The 20438-nt window shown below is 43.4% G+C and overlaps 1 protein-coding gene and 1 non-coding gene across 3 annotated transcripts in view; both read left to right on the forward strand.

Annotated features, from left to right (window-relative positions):
- The window catches only part of RDX (radixin), a 65912-nt gene that overhangs the window by 19659 nt on the left and 25815 nt on the right, over nt 1-20438 (forward strand). For both annotated transcript variants that reach the window (XM_058663944.1, XM_004585041.3), the window contains exons 3-5: nt 7359-7442; nt 12065-12160; nt 13305-13579. In XM_058663944.1, coding sequence (XP_058519927.1) covers nt 7359-7442; nt 12065-12160; nt 13305-13579 — 455 coding nt within the window. The remainder of the gene's footprint in view (nt 1-7358; nt 7443-12064; nt 12161-13304; nt 13580-20438) is intronic.
- LOC118759620 (small nucleolar RNA SNORA29) lies at nt 13692-13831 on the forward strand. The gene has a single exon (XR_004996310.2). It is a non-coding gene; the product is annotated as a small nucleolar RNA SNORA29 (small nucleolar RNA).

Genomic DNA, 20438 nt, shown 5'->3' on the forward strand with positions numbered 1-20438 from the left:
ATCGTGCCAATCCCATCTTTTGACTTTCGACACTACTTAAAGTAAGGTGTTGTTCCCTGTTTATTATATCTTGATAATAAGATGCTGGACTCTGCCGTTGTCCATGCCGAGAATGATGGACATATGACTGTGTATGAAGAAGTATACCCTAGTAATGAGATAGGGGAACTTAGTGGGGGGGATTGGGCAGGGGATAAGAAAAAATCCCAGGAGCCTATGGAATTGTATCATAAAATGTTGATGGTGATAGCAAGAATAATAAATTTAAAAATTAAGACAATAAAAAAAAAAGTAAGGTGGTGTTAAGTCCTTTTGGGAGCAAGGCAAATTATTAATTTAGTTTTTAAGTTCATATTAAGATAAAGTTTTTAGAAGAAAAATGCACTGTGCAGTGATGTATTTTACTCCTGTGTTCACCATTTATTTTCCTTTATTTGAAAGGTGGGAAGAAGAGAGTCAGACATACATACAATGTCCACTGGTTGAGTCCTGAAATGCCTGCAGTGACTAGGGCTAGACCAGACAGAAGCCAAGAAGTTAGAGTTCCGTCTGAGTCATCCCATAGGTTGGTGGGGACCCTGCTACTAAGCCATCACTGCTGCCTTCTTAGTGTGTTGGCAGGAAGCTGGAAGCCAACTGGGGACGCAAACCCAGGCATTTTAACATAGGATGCTGACCTCTCCAATGGGGTTTTAAACTGCTATGCCAGATGCCCGTTCCACTATTATTTTAGATTAATGCTCAAGTGTAGCATGATTGTAGTGTAGTTAAGTCATGAGCTGTGGGACAGTGGGAGAAATCACAACCTATGACCCCAGTATCCTGTGAAGTGCCAGTTGGTGTCCTGGATGCTCCACTTCTGATTTGACTCTGCTAATGTGCCTGACAAATCAATGAAATGTGGTCCAAGTGCTTGGGCCCCTGCCACCTGCATGGGAGACTGGATGGAGTTCTAGGCTGTTGGCTTCAGCGTGGCCCAGTCCTCAGCCATTGTGACCATTTAGAAAGTAAATCAGTGGAGAGAACTGTTCCTATGTGTTCTCTAAGCCTCTCTTTCAGATGAGTGAATGAATATATATATATATATATATATATGTATATATATATATATAAAAAATAAGTGTGTGTGTGAATCTTTTTTTTCTTTCTTAATTTGGGGGTTCTGAGGTCGAGCAGTTGTAGTACTTATCTTGGTTCTGCCACTGAATCCAGGTGACCTTAGTTGATCTGTTTTTTCACTGAAGTTTTCTCAGAGAAAGGATACACTTGGTGGTTATTCAGAGAGTATGGTGAAGATTAGAAAAATCTGGTCCACATTCAGTGCTCCATAAGGGTACTTTATTATTAAACAAGAGGAATTGACTAGACGACTGGGAGATCCAGGCTTGACTAATTTTCTCATAATTGTAGTTTTCATGGTTATGAGATTGCTCCCATTACACAGCCTTAAAATTGTTTACTTGTGCTCATTTTATAGTTATAGAATTATATGGTTCTTCACTAAGGTTTATTAATGTTTTCTTTAATAAAATGGGGTATTTCTTCAGAGGTTGAAAAAGAAGATTTATTTACTTGAAAGAGAGATCTTCTATCTTGATACCCCAAAAGTCCACACTGGACAAGGCTGGGCCAAAAGCAAGGAGCCAGGAGCTTCATGCAGGTCTCCTGCACGCAGAGCAGGGGCCTACACTTGGGCCATCTTCTGCTTTTCCCAGGCCATTAGGAGGGAGCTGGGTCGGAAGCGGAGCAGCTTGGATGTGAACAGGTGCCCACATGAGTGATGGCTTCACAGGTGGCGGCTTTACCCTCCACACCAGAAAGCTGCACCTTAGTGAAGTTTTTCTTACCCATTTACTTTAAAAACAGATTTAGTTACTTTTATTAGAAAGGTGGATTTATAGAGAGGAGGAGAGACAGAAGGATCTTCTGTCTGCTTGTTCGCTGCCCAAGTAGCTGCAGCAATTAAAGTTGAGTTGACAAGCCAGGAGTTCCCAAAGCTTTGGGCTGTCCTCTGCTGCTTTCCTAGGCAATAAGCAGAGAGCTGGATGGAAAATGGAGCAGCTGGGACGTGACTGGCACCTTTATAGGATGCTGGGCTTCAAGGTGGAGGATTAGCCAGTTGAGCCAAAGTGCTGGCCCCATCCCAGAATATTTCTAAAGAAAAATTGTTAGTAACTATTATTTTCTGGTATGGGTCATTACTTTGGAATGACTAAAAGACCTAGCTGGTAAAAAAGTATGTATTAATGGGGAAAGAGTAAAAGTTAAAAGAAAGTAGAAGAATAAAGTTTACAAAGGAAGTGCAGTTTTCTGTTTATACTTGACATGATTTAGAAAAGCTTAATGAAACTACAAAACTGTAACTGATAACTAAATTAGGCAAAATTGTTAGGCATAGGATATATTATGAAAGATTTCTTTTTTACAGGTAAGTACCAACGTTTGAAAAATGAATAGCATTGATAACAGCATCAAAACCATGAAATACTTAGGAATAAACAAACCATCACTGTATATGACTTCACTGAAAGTTTGCTATATAAAATTAGTATTCTGGGGGTGGGTGTTGTGGTGCAGCAGGCTAAGCTGGCTACTCTGCTGCGGCTCCAGCTTCCTGGAAGCAGTAGATGATGGCCAGGTGCTCCTAGCCACCCCAGCAGGAGACACAGATGAGGCATCTGAGTCCAAGCTTCTGCCTCGGACCTGGAGGTTTTGGGTAGAAAACCAACTTTTGGAGGATCTCTCTTTGTCTATCAGTCTGTCTTTTGAGTAGATGAAAAAAACTTTTTTTTTTAAGGATTAGAGATTTAAAGGCTAAAATGGCAATTTTGGGCCTGGCAGTTTACAGCAGGCTAAATTGCTGCTTTATGAGCTTTATGATGGTAGTTTGAGTCTTGGCTGCTTCACTTCTGATCCGGCTCCCCTACGAATGCTCCTGGGAAAGCAGTGAAAGATGGCCCAAGTACCTGGGCCCCTGCAGCCATGTTGGAGACCTGGAAGATGCTCCTGGCTCCTGGCTTTGGACCGGCTCAGCTCTAGCTCTTGTGGACATTTGGGGAGTGAACCAGATAGCAGATCTCTCTTTCTTTCTCTCTCTACCTCTGCCTTCCAAATAAAAATAAAAAAAAAAAATGAAAAAGAAAAAAAACTAATAAAAACTTTAAAAAGATGTCAGTTATGCCCAGATATGGGTACATTTAACTTAATTCCAGTGAATTGAAACCTAGTTCGTTTTGGTTAAAATTGATGAACTGATTCTAAAATGTAGGTAGAAATTTAAAAAAAATTATATGGAGTTAGCTAAAGCAATCTTTTCTTTAAAAAGATTGTTTATTTGAAAGGCATATTTACAAAGAGGGGAGAGAGATCTTCCATTAACTGGTTCATGCTGCAAATGGCTGCGATGGTCAGAACTGGTCCGACGCGAAGCAGAGCCAGGAGCTTCTCTCAGGTCTCTCACGTGGGTGCAGGGTCCCAAGGACCTGAGCCGTCCTCATCTACCTTCCCAGTCCATAAGCAGAGAGCTGGATAGGAAGTAGAGCAGTCGGGACAAGAACTGCTGCCCAAGTGGTTGCCTTGAAAGTGGAGGATTAGCTGGCTACATCCAAGTGTGCTGACCCCAGCTAAAGCAGTCTTGTTTTTGTTTTGTTTGGCTTTGTTTTTGTTTGACTTTTATTTTAGGATAGTTTTTATTGATTTAAGTAATTGTTTTCCACGATACAGTTTTGGAGGTCTAAGGGTTCATCCTTTCTTCTCTCCAGTCTTTCCTTCCTTTCTTCCATCTTCCCCTTCTGCCATTTTCCCCCATAGAGCAATCTTCAAACAAAACCAAAACCAAAAAATAAAAGTTGCAGACTGGCACCCTGGTACAGTGAGGTAAGCCGCAGTCTGAAATGCTGCTAACTTGTATGGTGGGGGATGAAGTCTCAGCTGTTCTTCCCACCCAGGCTCATTGCTGATGTGCATGGAAAGCAGTGAGGGATGACCCAAGTGCCTAGATGTCTGCTTCCCCTGTGGGAGTCCTGAGTGGCGTTCCAGGCTTCTGCACAGCCAGTTCTGGCCCTTGGGGCCATTTGGAATTGAGCCGCTGGATGGAAGATGCCTCTCTGTCTCTTTCTCTCTGTTTCTCTGACTCTCTGCAACTCTGCCTTTCAAATATATAAATAAATCTTTAAAAAAAGGTCCTGAAGATGTGTAAGTTTTAAAATAAAGTTGATAAAGAATCCTTGAGCTTTAATTAGCATTTTAGCTTCAGTTATTGCATGTTAATATTTTTAATTGGTCAAACAAACCTTTAGCAGTGAAAGGAAGTTGGAAAATGTGTATCCTGGATTTCAGTACTTAATTCTCAAACTACGAAAACACAACATTGTGATATTGGGGAAGGGTAGACAGAATCAGTGGAAGAGAAATACACCTATACATAGGTTAGATTCTGGGTCTCCCATGTGGCGTCAGGGGCCCAAACACTTGCACCATCCTCTACTGCTTTCCCAGGCACTTTAGAAGGGAGCTGGATCAGAAGTGGAGCAGAAGGGACGTGAACTGGTGCCCATATAGGGTGGTGGCATTGCAGATGATGGCTTTACCTGCTTTTTACTGGCCTCAAGCATCAACTTTTCTAATGGATCATAAACCTAAATACAAAATCCCAAACTACAAATGTTGTAGAAGAAAATGGGGGGAAAAAAGAATTTGTAACCCTCTGATAGGCAACATTTCTTAGTTTACAATGTCATCCAAGTTAAGAATATGTACTCTGAAAGGTAACAGAAAAAATGAAGTCAAAACAGAATGAGAGATAATAATCATAATATTAAGCTTGTTTGTAGTTTGATAGTGGATAACTCAGTTTTTAGAAACGGTGTAGCGTACTGGGTGTTAATGCATTAAACATTCTGGAAAGATTTTGATAAAGTTGCTTTTTTTTCCCTTTCTAGTAAGAATATAGCCACTCTTTTTTTTTAAAGATTTATTTATTTTTGTTAACAAAGTCAGATATACAGAGAGGAGAGACAGAGAGGAAGATCTTCCGTCCGATTATTCACTCCCCAAGTGGGCGCCACGGCCGGTGCTGCGCCAAATCAAAGCCGGGAATCAGGAACCTCTTCCGGGTTCTCCCAAGCGGTGCAGGGTCCCAAGGCTTTGGGCTGTCCTCGACTGCTTTCCCAGGCCACAAGCAGGGATGGGAAGTGGAGCTGCCGGGATTAGAACCAGCGCCCACATGGGATCCCGGAGCGTTCTAGGCGAGGACTTTAGCTGCTAGGCCACTGCGTCGGGCCCAAGAATATAGTCACTCTTTATCCCTTTCCTTTAAGAAAAATTTTTTTAAAACAGAGTTCGAAGATGTTTAATTTGATCTCCGCTGTTGACACTGATCTTGTTGGCCCCATTTTATGTTAAGTATATACGTTACCTTGGTCAAGCTGCTATTTATGCAAACCTGCTTTTTTTTAAATTAAAAGTACAGTTGATTTGATAACAATTTTAAATTAACTCGAATTATTGTTAGGATCAAATGAAAGGGCTTTAAATTTTTATTTTGTGGGAAAGGCAGAGACAGATCTACTACTGATTCACTCAAATGCCTTTTCCGATGGTACAGAAAAGGCTGAACCTGGAGTTCAGCCACTTGGGCTGCCTACATTCCACAGTGAAATGTCAGTTTGAGTTCTGGCTCCTCTGCTTCCTATGCTGCTTCTTGCTATTGCATCCTGGGAAGCAGCAGATGATAGTTCAAGTGCTTGGGGTACTGCCACTCGTGTGGGAGACCCAGATGGAATTCTGGTGTCTACACTTCAGCCTGACTATGTTGGTTGGCTTTTCATCAGTGCAGTAGATACCTGAGAGGAGCTATTTATTAAGGAGGCTTACTTTGGCTATAATTTTGGAGCTTCACTGTCAAGATTGGGTGGCCCCGGTGGTCTGGCATCTCTTGAGGGCAACAGAGGAGGGGTCACATGATGTAGAAAGCTGAGGGGGAGCAGTAGGCCCAATCTGGCTTTTATAGCCAGCACTGTTACAAGAACTACCTTCCATGGGCATGCCTTTGTGACTTAAAGCTGGGTATACTTAGCTGGGCCCACTTCCTAGATACCGTAATTGGATTAATCTATTAACTGTTATTGTAAGACTTTGGGGCCAAACCTTAATGGCTCGGATCCCTTGGAGGGCACCCAAACTAATACCGAAACTGTAACAATAAGGCTTATTAAATTTTTGAGGTATTTGATGAGAAAATTATTTACACAAGAACACTGATAACTAAAATGGAGTCCAGGCTGCATATTTGATGCAGTGGTTGAGATGATGTTTAGGATGCCTGGGTTTGAGTCCTGGCTCTGCTTAGGAGTCCAGCTTCCTGCAGGTGATGGCCCAAGTAGTTAGATCACTGCTCTCCCCGCCGCCCTCCACCCCCACCGCCCCAAGACTCATTCCCAGTGCGTAGGGTTGGCAGGTCCTGGCTCCAGCTCTTGCAAACACATAGGGAATGAATCAGTAGATGAGAGAGAACTGTCTCTCCATTGCTATCACTCTGCCTTTCAGATAAGTAAATAAAATGGAGTCTGGCAAATGAAGGACTGTAGATAAATGCCTTTTATAAAGGATACATTTGCAACATGAATGAAAGTAACTACTAGATTTTTGTGTTGAAAGACGTGGGAGAGTTAAAGTTACGGAGAAAATTCTTTGATCGTCAAAAAATTAGGATCAGTGTGTCCTCAGCCAAGTAATAAAAACTCTTGAATTTTTATACAAATGAACACAGTATCTCCCAGTATTGGTAAAAGAGCTATGTGAGGGCCTTGATATGGTAACCTAGTGAGTAAAGTGCTCACCTTGCACGTGCCGGGATCCCATATGGGTGCTAGTTGTAATCCCAGCAGCCTTGCTTCCCATCCGGCTCCCTGCTTGTGGCCTGGGAAAGCAGTCAAGGATGGCCTAAAACCTTGGGACCCTCACCTGCTTGGGAGACCCCCGGAAGAGCTTCTGGCTTTAGATTGGTGCAGCTCCAGCCGTTGTGGCCGCTTGGGGAGTGAACCATTGGACGAAGATCTTCCTCTCTGTCTCTCCTCCTGTCTATATCTGACTTTCCAATAAAAATAAAATAAATCTTTAAAAAAAGGGCTACGTGAGAAAGCCCATAGCATAGTGCTTAGTATACATATAAGCTTACAATAATGTTTTTAATTAAGAATTTCTTAAGATCTCTGTGTTTCAAATAGATCTGTTTCCTGTGAGTAAAACTGAACTTTATCTCTACTTCTAATGAAAAATATTATAAATCAAATAAAATAATTGTTTCAAGTGTATTAAACAATTTTTTTTTACTGATTATCCTTTTGGCTTTTTAATAGATCAATGTAAGAGTAACGACGATGGATGCTGAGCTGGAATTTGCCATCCAGCCAAATACAACTGGCAAACAACTTTTTGATCAGGTATTGTTTAACCTCCTGAGGTATGAAACTTTTTGACAGGATAGTGTGGATTCTCTGAAGTAGTTTATGTTCTTCTGTGTTTAATAAACTGTCATGCAAAATTGTTTTCACCTTTAAGTTTTCTACAGTATGCAGTCAAATGTCTTGCATAACTCTAGGGATATTCTTTCTCATTCCTACATTTGCCCTTAATAGGGCTCCTGAAAGTAGCTAACAGGGTTTATTTGATATCTGCTATTAATATCATCGTGACGGTGACAAAAGGCATTCGAAGTTAATGTATGTAGTTCTTGAGCAGAAGGTATGGAGATCCTAGACAGGATGAGAGGAGCAAAGGCAAGGGGAATTATAAACTATAAGGAGACAACTAGTAAGAATTTGGTGTCAGGCTCATAATATGTTAAGGATCTTGAACTACAAATCTTTTTTTTTCTCAGTTTTAGTGCACATTAAGAGCCCGCTTTGGAGCATTAAAAAAAAATCCAAAAAGTCAGTGCTAAGAAACCATTTTCAGGGATTCTGATTTAATTGTGTAGGCCTACTTGCGACCCTCTGTATTTTAATATTTCATCTTCCAAGTAATACTGTTCTGTAATGTAAGTAGACGAGTTTTACTGTGAAAAGTAAGATACTGATGCCCGTAGATGAAATAAGAAAGTGAAGAGACAGTTATAAAGAGAGCAAGGGGTCCTTTTTAAAAATCATTTTTTGAAAAATTATTTGAAGGAGTTATAGAAGGAGAGACAGAGAGGGGTATTCCATCCACTGCTGTACTCCCCATATGGCTGCAGTGAACAGTGCTGGGCAGTCCAAAACCAGGAGGCAGGAACTTCTTTTTTTTTTTTTTTTTTAAACATATTTTTATTGCATTTCATTTTTTTAAATTAATTACATTGCATTATGTGATGCATTTTTTATACACTGGGATTCTCCCCGCCCCTCCCCACACCCTCCCCCCACGGCAGATTGCTCCACCTTGTTGCCTTTCCATAGTTCAAATTCAGTTGACATTCTTTCATTGGAGGTATTTACCAAGCATAAAGTCCAGCATCTTATTGTCCTGGTAAGTTCAATGGTTTCTTGGTGAGACCATCTCTGGTCTGAAGGTAGAGCCGGCAGAGTATCATCCCAGTCAATTAAAAGCCCCAACATAATATTTCCAACCATTTACAACATTGTGGCATTAATTGACATGGTATTGATTAACCAATATGTTAATAGGAAAATGCAGGTTCTCAACCACAACCTGTGACTTCTTCATAGACATTTCAATTTTGGTTTATATTCAACCGTGTTCTATACACCTTAAAATGGCTTAGATTGCTATTCAGTTGTCTCATGCCTATTTTAATTTTAGTATTTAGCAGTTTATAGTATTAAAGCACGTTTTCGCTGAACCTGGCTGTTTTTCAGGTGGTCTAACTCTATAATTCTAACAGGATATATGTCAACAGTTTAGGTGAGCATGTTTAGGAGGGGTGTGCAGAGAAATCTTCCATACCCCAGTGAGGAGTAACTGATCTTTGTATCCCACCCAGTGAGTTATAAGTGTATCCCCGCTGACCGTTTCCTGTCTGTTTCTAAGCTTTCCTTGTTGTTCTCTGTATATCTATTCTAGTTTTGTTTGTTTGTTTGTTTGTTTTGAGGGGTTTCTGGAGCGCTCCTGATGGTTATTACGAGAGGGGGTGGGGACCCAAAATTGGAAGCAGACAAGGACCAGAGAAAGCTCCTCTCCCTAGTCCTGAAGGAAGTTTACTGTTCTGTTTCTGCGGACCGCTCAGGGATCCTGGTTGTTGTTCCAATGCCCTTGGATCCTGCAAGGCAGGATTTGGGCTTCTTCCATCCCATGTGGTAGATCCAGTTGGGGGTGGGTGACCTCAGAGTTCTTGGTCTCCGAAGGCACTCCATTTCCCCGTGGTCTTCTTGGCAGTAGGGGTGTAGTCCTCGGTGCTCATACTGATAGTCCTTGGTGAGGATCTAGGAGTCTTCAGGTTTGGGATAAAAGGAGGAGGCAGGAACTTCATCCAGAGCTGCCACATTGGGTATCAGCGTCCCAGACACTTGGGATATATTCTGCCCTTACCTGGGAACTGGGTTAGAAGTGGAACAGCTGGAATATGAGCCGTATAGGATGGCAGCATCTTAGGTGGGGGCTTTACTGTTACTCCACAACACTAACGCCTGCAAAGCCTATCTTACTTGAATGTGCATAGAATTAACATTTATTGTACTTTTATAGTAAACTGAAATGTTATTTACAGTAAACGAAATGTTTGTGGGATAGCTAGACTCTAATCAGCAAATTAGTTTTTTTGGTAGTAGTGTATACTGAGAGAAGATACTCAAGTGTCTGGCGAAGTAAAATTACTTTCATGTGGGTGTAATAAAAAAAAATGAGATTTATTAGGGTGCAGTAATAGTAGGTGGGGGCTCTGGAGCCCATTGACTTGGTGGACTTACCTGTAGCCATTTCACTTTGGACAAATTAATCTCTGCCTGAATTTTCTCATTTGTATAATTAGGATGATAACGTTACTGCTTCATTAACTTGTGAGAATTAAATGAGAATCCATGTAAGTACTTAGAATAGAACTTATTAATTTTCATATAAATACCTGCTATCAAGTATACCCTCATATACAATGAAGTAATGAAGACCTAGAATACTGAGTATTCTTCACTTGGTCTTAGCCAAAAGGCCGAGCAGTGGTGTTCTTAACTGATAGGTACCCTTCTTGGCAGTTCCTTACTTGCTCTTCTGTTTCTTGAGAACTTACCTTGAGCCTAAAAGCAAGGATCTAAAACCAGGCTTTACCACGGGTCTAGGGCATTCATGTGATGGGCTCAGAAGCTGGCAGCAGACTGGATCCTCTGAAATGGGAGTACATGGCTTCATACCCACCATGGAGAACTACTGGGGTGCAAGAAGTGACTGAGTTGTGTGAATGTGTGTAACATATTTTTGTATAACGAGCCATATGGAGCTCTTCTATTTGCTGGTTCACCCCCTTGAAGCAGATGATCACAGTGGTTAGAGCTGGGCCAGGCGGAAACCTGTGCCAGGAGTTTTTCCAGGTCTTTCACTTGGGTACAGGGCCCCAATGACTTGGACCATCTTCAGCTGTTTTCCTGGGTGCATTAGCAGAAAGCTGGATTGCAAGTGGAGCATCCAGGACTGGAACCAGTGCCATATGCTGAAGGTAGAAGGTAGAAGGTGGCTTAACCTGCTGCACCATATTGTCAGCTCCGTTTGTATTTTTATGTTTTCCAAATCCTTTTTAAAATATGTGATTGTTAATGTATTAGCGTGATGGTTTGTCCATCATTCGTGACGTTGTAGGTGTATACACTGGTAGAAAGTCCAGCATTCTAATGTCAGGATATATTTAACAGTTTCATTGGCAGTTCGTTTTTTTGTTCAGGAGTAGAGATGCATATTGCAATATATCTTACTTTGTGGTATACTTACCTCAATTATATAGTACCTCTACATTAATGTATGTAAATACATGTTTACCTATGTATCTATTGATGTTTTATTTTGCATGAAGGTTGCCTAATATCAGAGAGAATATATGGTGTTTGTCTTTTTGAAATTGGCTTATTTCACTGATTATAATGATCTTTAAATTGGGGCCATTTTGTTGTAAATGGCAGGAAAACTTTTATTTGAAAGGCAGAGTTACAGAGAGGGAGAGACAGCTCTCCTATCCACTGGTCACAGGAGCTTCTTCTGGGTCTCATGTGTGCAGGGGCCCAAGGATTCAGGTCATCCTCCACTGCTTTGCCAAGTGCTAAGCAGGGAGCTGAATTAGAAGTGGAACTGCTAGAATACGATGTGATGCTGGCATCACATGCTGCTGATTAAACTGTTATGCTGCAGACTAAAAATATGGAATATTTTAATATTCAAAAATGTCTGTCACTTAAGATTTGGTGCTCAGCAGATGCTTAGTCTGGTGGCAGAATGCCCACATCCTGTGTTGGAGTCTTTGGTTTTGTTTCCTGACCCCAACTTCCTGATAGTGTAGACCCGCTGAAGCAGCAGTATTGGCTCAAGTAATTGGATTTCTGCCATCTACATAGGAGATCTGGATTGTGTTTCTGGTTCCTTGCTTTGGCTCTGGACATTTGATGGAACAAATTTAGCATGGAGCTGGATTGGAAGTCGGGTAGCTGGGAACCGAACTGACACCCACGTGGGATGCTAGACTGCGGGCAGTGGCTTAACTCACTACCTCACGGCTCTGGCTCCCCAGCCGCTCGTTCTGATCCATCTCCCTGCTAACGCTGTGTCACCCACGTGGGAGCCCAGATGAAGCTCCTGCTCTTGTTTTGACCTGGACCAGCCCTGGTCATTGCTAACATCAGTAGGTGGAAGACCTCCCTGTCTCTGTCTCTGTCTCTGTCTCTGTAACTTGAGCTTTGAAATGAATAAAGGAGTCTTTAAAAATGGATTAAAAGGATTGAAGTAACTACAAAATTAAGTGTAAAAAGGAAACTTTAATTTAGAAAAAAACTTTTATAGCAAACAAACATGGTTTTATTCTTTTTAAAGTATATGAACATGTAGTTATAATGTGAATGTTGAGTTGAAATTGGCTTTTTTTTCTTTTTGGTAGGTGGTGAAGACAGTTGGTTTGCGTGAAGTCTGGTTTTTTGGGCTGCAGTATGTAGACAGCAAAGGTTATTCTACATGGCTTAAACTAAATAAAAAGGTAAAATATGTATAAAGATGTTAAGCTAGCATTCAGGTTGGATGGTACTGGAAAAGCTTGGGGTATTACTGATTCTAAGGCTTCTTTTGCTGTTATTTATGTAATCGTTAAGAGGTACATGTTTCAATACAAATAGACACTTCATCTTCAAAGACAAAGTAGTTGTCCTCTTTGAATACTTAGCACATAAGAAAATTATTACTATTTTTAATTAAAACAATTTTTAAAGATTTATTTATTTTTATTGGAAAGTGAGATTTATAGTTAAAAGGAGAGTGAGAAAGATCTTCCGTCTGCTGGTTCCCTCCCCAAGTGGCTGCAGTGCAGTGGTTGGAGCTGAGCTGATCTGAAGGCAGGAGCCAGGAGCTTCCTTCCTGGTCTCCCACATGGGTGCCGGGTCCCAGGGCTTTGGGCCTTCCTCACCTGCTTTCTCAGGCCACAAGTAGGGAGCTGGATGGGAGGTGGAGCAGCCAGGATATGAACTGGTACCCATATAGGATCCCAACTGATGCAAGGTGAGGATTTTAGCCACTGGGCTACCGTGCCAGCCCTATTTATTTTTTAGGCTTTTAAAATTTCTATTGGAAAGGCAGATTTACCAAGTGAAAAAGAGAAAGTCCTTGCTTTGGTGGGTCACTTCTCAAACAGCTGCAAGTGCCAAAGTTGAGCTGATCTGAAACCAGGAGCTAGGAGCCTTTTCTCAGTCTCTCATGGCAAGGCTTTGAGCCATCTTCCTCTGCTTTCCTGGGCCACAAACAGGGAGCTGATGGGAAGTGGAGCAGCTGGGACATGAGCCGGTGCTCATATGGGATCCCGGGGCTTGCATGTGAAGGATTAGGTGAGACATTGCGCATGCACAAGGAAATGTTATTTTAAAGCAAGTACGACATGTGGTATATCTCAGCACTTTGATCTTGATTTGCACATCTGTAGGGTAAGCTTTTCAAAACTATGAAGGGAAGTTTTCAGTGTGTTGCTAGAAGTGAGATATATGAACAGGTCATGTTCATCAGCATAGATTTTTTTTTTATGTTTATGGATTTACAATCTTTCATTTGCTACTTTCTTCCAAAAGCAGCTTGATATGACGAAAGTGAATTGTTGTGAAATGTGTTTTTGGTTAAACTTGAAATTACTATTACAGGTCACCCAGCAAGATGTTAAAAAAGAAAATCCATTACAGTTCAAATTTAGAGCTAAATTCTTCCCTGAAGATGTTTCTGAGGAATTAATTCAAGAAATAACCCAGAGACTTTTCTTCTTGCAAGTTAAAGAAGCCATCTTAAACGATGAGATCTATTGTCCACCAGAAACTGCAGTTCTTCTGGCTTCCTATGCTGTTCAGGCCAAGTATGGAGATTATAATAAAGAGATTCATAAACCGGGCTACCTGGCTAATGACAGACTCCTGCCTCAACGGTAAGTGAAATATGCTTTCATGTTATATTTGCCAAGAGATGGCCATGTTTGATTTACAAACTTCTAGAAGCTATCTGCATCAGAGTGTATACTTTAAAAATTATAACCTAGGTTTCCCATTTGACTACCACATTTTCTTCAATTAATATATTTTAGTGGTAATGTGTGTGGGATAGATTAAAGTTGCCATGATCTGAAGGGGGAGGCGTTTTTGGTACCCTCCTTCTCTATGAAATGGCTGAACAGAAAAAAAATACAACCTGGCAGTTCTGTTGATTGATGTGTTTAGAGTTGATGCATATCATGGCCTTCCATTGCCCCAGCCTCAGTGGTTGGCATGGAGGCAGTGATGGCATGGAGGCAGTGATGGCATGGAGGCAGTGATGGCATGGAGGCAGTGATGGCGTGGAGGCAGTGATGGAGGCAGTGATGGCATGGAGGCAGTGATGGCATGGAGGCAGTGATGGCGTGGAGGCAGTGATGGAGGCAGTGATGGCGTGGAGGCAGTGATGGCGTGGAGGCAGTGATGGAGGCAGTGATGGCATGGAGGCAGTGATGGCGTGGAGGCAGTGATGGGGAGGCAGTGATGGCGTGGAGGCAGTGATGGCGTGGAGGCAGTGATGGCGTGGAGGCAGTGATGGCGTGGAGGCAGTGATGGAGGCAGTGATGGCATGGAGGCAGTGATGGCATGGAGGCAGTGATGGCGTGGAGGCAGTGATGGCGTGGAGGCAGTGATGGCGTGGAGGCAGTGATGGCGTGGAGGCAGTGATGGCGTGGAGGCAGTGATGGCGTGGAGGCAGTGATGGCATGGAGGCAGTGATGGCATGGAGGCAGTGATGGCGTGGAGGCAGTGATGGCGTGGAGGCAGTGATGGCGTGGAGGCAGTGATGGAGGCAGTGATGGCATGGAGGCAGTGATGGCGTGGAGGCAGTGATGGCATGGAGGCAGTGATGGAGGCAGTGATGGCGTGGAGGCAGTGATGGCGTGGAGGCAGTGATGGCGTGGAGGCAGTGATGGCGTGGAGGCAGTGATGGCGTGGAGGCAGTGATGGCGTGGAGGCAGTGATGGCGTGGAGGCAGTGATGGCGTGGAGGCAGTGATGGCGTGGAGGCAGTGATGGCGTGGAGGCAGTGATGGCGTGGAGGCAGTGATGGAGGCAGTGATGGCATGGAGGCAGTGATGGCGTGGAGGCAGTGATGGCGTGGAGGCAGTGATGGCGTGGAGGCAGCGATGGCGTGGAGGCAGCGATGGCGTGGAGGCAGCGATGGCGTGGAGGCAGCGATGGCGTGGAGGCAGCGATGGCGTGGAGGCAGCGATGGCGTGGAGGCAGTGATGGCGTGGAGGCAGTGATGGCGTGGAGGCAGTGATGGCGTGGAGGCAGTGGTGGAGGCAGTGATGGCGTGGAGGCAGTGATGGAGGCAGTGATGGAGGCAGTGATGGCGTGGAGGCAGTGATGGCGTGGAGGCAGCGATGGCGTGGAGGCAGCGATGGCGTGGAGGCAGCGATGGCGTGGAGGCAGCGATGGCGTGGAGGCAGCGATGGCGTGGAGGCAGCGATGGCGTGGAGGCAGCGATGGCATGGAGGCAGCGATGGCATGGAGGCAGCGATGGCATGGAGGCAGTGATGGCATGGCGTGGGGAAGGACTGAACTGTTGCTGCTGGGAAACAGTTCTAACACTGGCAGATACATGCTTCCCAGGCCACAGGCAGGGAGCTGGATTGGAAGTGGGGCTGCCGGGATTAGAACCGGTGCCCTTATGGGATCCTGGTGCATTCAAGGTGAGGACTTTAGCTGTTAGTCCACCACACTGGGCCCGATGTAGGCTTTTAAGTACAGATTTACGTGATCTCAGGTCCACAGCCTAAAATCTCTGATCCATAATATTTAAATGCAGAGTTAGCATAATAATAATTGTCTGCTTTTCTTCCAGTTTTTTATTACATTTTGTGAATCTGGTTTACACTTTAAACTGTCACAAATGCTATTTGCTAGTAGTACCTGTGAAACTTAGAAAAATGTAAAATCAGAAACTACATTTAAATATATATATATATTTTTAAAGATTTACTTATTTTTATTACAAAGTCAGATGTACAGAGAGGAGGAGAGACAGAGGAAGATCTTCCATCCGATGATTCACTCCCCAAGTGACCACGACAGCGGTGCTGTGCCCATCCAAAGCCGGGAACCAGGAACCTCTTCCAGGTCTCCCACATGGGTGCAGGGTCCCAAAGCTTCGGGCTGTCCTCGATTGCTTTCCCAGGCCACAAACAGGGAGCTGGATGGGAAGTGAAGCTGCCGGGATTAGAACTGGTTCCCATATGGGATCCCAGGGCTGGTATGTTCAAGGCAAGGACTTGAGCCGCTAGGCCACGGCGCCGGGCCCTAAATATGTTTTTTTTTATTTTTTATTTTTTAAAGATTTATTCATTTTATTACAGCCAGATATACAGAGAGGAGGAGAGACAGAGAGGAAGATCTTCCGTCTGATGATTCACTCCCCAAGTGAGCCGCAACAGGCCGGTGCGCGCCAATCCGAAGCCGGGAACCCGGAACCTCTTCCAGGTCTCCCACGCGGGTGCAGGGTCCCAAAGCTTTGGGCTGTCCTCGACTGCTTTCCCAGGCCACAAGCAGGGAACTGGACGGGAAGTGGGGCTGCCGGGATTAGAACCGGCGCCCATATGGGATCCCGGGGCTTTCAAGGCGAGGACTTTAGCCACTAGGCCACGCCGCCGGGCCCGATATGTTTTTTTTTTAAATTTAGATTTTGGTAGTTCATATTTGTGATGTTAGAAAGTATATTGAAGTATTTCTATTAGAACCTAGAAGGTTTTTCTTAGTTTCCTAGTAAAATCTTGACTTTCAGGCCTGATGTCACGACTGATAAAATCATTACTTGTGGTTCTGACATTGTGTATAGACCCCAGTTCAAAACCCAAATGCTTGGGCCCAGTGTGGTAGCCTAGTGACTGATGTCCTTGCCTTGCCTGCGCTGGGATCCACATGGGTGCCGGTTTGTATCCCAGCTGCTCCACTTCCTTTTAGCTCTCTACTTATGGCCTGTGAGTGTGGTAGGGGACAACCCAAACCCACATAGGAGACCTGGAATGAGCTCCTGGCTTCAGATCAGCTCTGCTTTGTTGTGGCCATTGGGGAATGAATCAGTAGATGGAAGATCTTCCTCTCTGTTTCTCCTTCTCTCTGTAAATCTGACTTTCTAATAAAAATAAGTCTTAAAAACAACAACAACAACAGTTGCTCCACTTGCAGTCTAGCTCATTGCTAATGTGCCTGGGAAAAGTGCTTGGGCTGCCCACATGAGAGGTGAGTAAGAAGCTCCTGGCTCTTCGCTTTGGTCTGCCCTGGAGCTGGTTTTGGTAGCCATTTGGGGAGTAAACCAACAGACAGAAAACCTGTCTCTGCTCTCTGCATGACTCTGACTTTGAAATAAATAAGTTTAAAAAAATATTCCTGAATTTCAAAATTCCTGTTTATATACAAAACTATATTGTTATGTTAAAATTTCAGTTTTATACTATTTTAAGTTTTTTTTTCCAGCTAATCTTGAGAAAGAATTCATTTTTATTAAGTTTCCTTTGTTTATAGACTATTTTTGACTAATGTGTTACCTGTTGATTATTATTATTTTTTTTTTATTTGAAAGGCTTGGGGGGGGCAGAGAAAGAAACAAACCAATAGGCACACATCTATCCGTACATCTCCAGCCACTGCTTTACTCCCCAAATGGCCGGAGTTGGGCTGGCTGAAGCCAGGAGCCAGGAACTACTTCTGGGTTTCCCACTTAGGTGGCAGGCACTGAAGAACGTGGCCCGTTTGCTACTGAAGGGGAATAGCCAGGATGCTGTCACCCTAATGTGGGATTCTACTATCGCAGGTGTCCATTGCACTGGATCCATTTAGTTATTTATTTTGGCTAACCTAGCAATACTGAGGAACCACTAAGTACAGTAGCTTTAATTACAGTAATACTGTCTCAGAATCATGTGAGTTGTCACCAAGAGTAAGAAAGGTAACTGTTAGGCTGTTCATGTTTTTCTGAGTTTGTTTCCTGTTGCCGTAAGAGAATACCCGACGCTGGGTAACTGATGAAAGAGGTTTATGGGACCAGCATGGTGGTGTTGCAGGCTGATCCTCTCTGGAGCACCACCTTCCTATTTGGGCACTGGTTCTAGTTTTGGCTGCTCCGCTTCTGATCCAGCTGCCTGCTTATATGCCTGGGAGGGCGGCAGTGGTTGGGCCACTGCACCCACACGGAGGAAGCTTCTGGCTCCCAGTTTCAGACTGGCCTAGCTTTAGCCATTGAGACCATTTGGGGAGTAAACTAGTAGATGGAAGATTTCTGTGTCTCTGCCCCTCTCTGTAATACTTCCAAGTAAAATAAATGAATCTATGTTTTTTTTAAGATTTATTTATTTTTATTGGAAAGTCAGATACACAGAGAGGAGGAGAAACAGAGAGGAAGATCTTCCATCCGATGATTCACTCCCCAAGTGACTGCAATGGCTGGAGCTGAGCCAATCCGAAGCCAGGAACCAGGAGCTTCTTCCAGGTCTCCCACGTGGGTGCAGAGTCCCAAGACTTTGGGCTGTCCTCGACTGCTTTCCCAGGCCACAAGCAGGGAGCTGGATGGGAAGTGGAGCTGCTGGGATTAGAACTGGCGCCCATATGGGATCCCAGCACATGCAAGGCGAGGACTTTAACTGCTACACTATTGCACCGGGCCCAAATTAATCTATTTTTTTAAAAAATTTATTTTTAGTGGGAATTTAGATTTATAGAGAGAAGGAGAGACAGAAAGATCTTCCCTGCTGGTTCACTCCCCAAGTGACCTCACTGACGAGCTGAGCCAATCCAAAGCCAGGAGCTTCTTCCGGGTCTTCCACACGGGCAAAGGGTCCCAAGGCTTTGGGATGTGTTCCATTGCTTTCCCAGGTCACAAGTAGGGAGGTGTATTGGAAGTGGGACAGCCGGGACCCAAATGGCACCAATAAGGGATCCTGGAGCATGCAAGGCGAAGACTTAAGCCACTAGGCTAGCATGCTAGGCCCTGTTTTTTCTTTTTTAAAGATGTTTATTTTCTCTTGTTTTTGGAAGTTGTCTAGATGGGCCAGGTTATCTGGTTTGTTTCTGGACGGCCTGTCTCATGGTTCTGTGTAGAAGAGAGGAGAGGAAAAGGGACTGGATGATTTCTCATAGCTTACTCTGCAAAACTAGCCCATTCTGCCAAGAAGTAATGCAGTTGTGAGGGAGAGGCATTTAATCCCTCTTAAAACTCTCAGCGCCACCTTCAGTTGAGTTCTGATGCAGATAAACTCTATTATACTGTGAACTGTTCTTTTGGTTTTGTTATTGCAACATCATCCCTTGTTTAGATTTCCTTAAGCACTGAATTGAGTAACTAAATGACTAGTACAGTGAATTTCATTTCAGATAAGGATCAGGTTTTGCTTTTAATTGAGACACAATTTAGGTATATTACAATACAGATAAGGTTTAAGTCAAAACACGTGATCCATTTTCAAAAAGTTGTCCATAAAAGAATAAGCTTTTTCTGAAGTATAATATTGGTTATTGTTCTTTCATAGAGATAGACCATATTGCAGTAATTGGCTTACATTTAATAATCAGGGTTAAAAAAACCCTGGAACACTAGGATCAAACTAATTCTAATATGCAGGTCAGTTGTTACTTCAGAGTTAGTAGTCTATTACAGAGGACTAGACTAGACTAAGCTTAAAAGAGACATAGGCATCTTCATTGATTGTAAACCAAAAAATTAGTCATCTGAAGAAAATACCTTCACAGTGATTGGTTTATCCGATGTATGAAACAGAGCACACTGCCGCTCAGCGTCCCCCTATGCAGGAAGGCGATGAGTAACCAGAAGCTGTGTGCTGGTTTTGAAGAAGGCTGATTTGGTATGAAACCTCCTGCAGGTGGTCTGGTCTCACAGTGTGGTCTAGCTGTCAGTGATGTGCTCATCAGTTCTGTTATGTGCTATGCTTTCCTTTGAAGAGTGAGATTTACAAAGTTTTACATGCTGGCTTTTTTTTTTTTTTTCTTGTTTAAAGGTTTATTTATACGAAAGGCAGAGTTAAAGAGGGAGGGAGAGACAAGATCTTTTATCTGCTGATTCACTCCCTACATGATCGCTGAGCTAATCCAAAGCCCGTAACCAGGAGCTTCTTCCAGCTCTCCTGCTTGGGTGTGGGAGCTCAAGTACTTGGGCCACTCTGGTACTTTTTAGTAGAGCTGGATTGAAAGTGAAGCAACCAGTGTCTCCGTGGGATGTCAGCTTTACGCCTTATGCCACATCCCCAGCCTCTAGATTTCCATTTTTGAAAAGATTTATTTATTTGAAAGGCAGAGTTACAGAGAGAGAGAGAGAGAGAGAGACTGACCAAGACAGAAGTCTTCCATCCTGAATGGCCACAACTGCCAGGGCTTGCACCACACCAAAGTCAGGAGCTTCGTCTAAGTCTCACAAGTGGATGGTAGGAACCAAACCACTGGGCCATCTTTTGCTGTTTTCCCAGGGTCCTCAGCAGGGAGCTAGATGAGAAGTGGAGCAGCTGGGACCCAAATGTGTGCCCGTGTGGGATGCCCACATGTGATTGCCCATGTCTCAGGCAGCATTCTTACCTGTTAACGCCACAGTGCTTTTTTCTACATCCCAGCATTCTGACTTTGGCAGCTGGGTGATTGATGGGTGATTGATGGGTGATTGGTAATACCTTTGATCAAGATAAGGAGAAAAGGTTGAATTAAGTTTTGAATTAGTGAGTTTGAAATACGTACAATAGAACCAGGAGAGATAAACAGTGTTCATTGGCATATG

Source organism: Ochotona princeps, chromosome 4, assembly GCF_030435755.1.
Source record: "Ochotona princeps isolate mOchPri1 chromosome 4, mOchPri1.hap1, whole genome shotgun sequence".
Taxonomy (NCBI): domain Eukaryota; kingdom Metazoa; phylum Chordata; class Mammalia; order Lagomorpha; family Ochotonidae; genus Ochotona; species Ochotona princeps.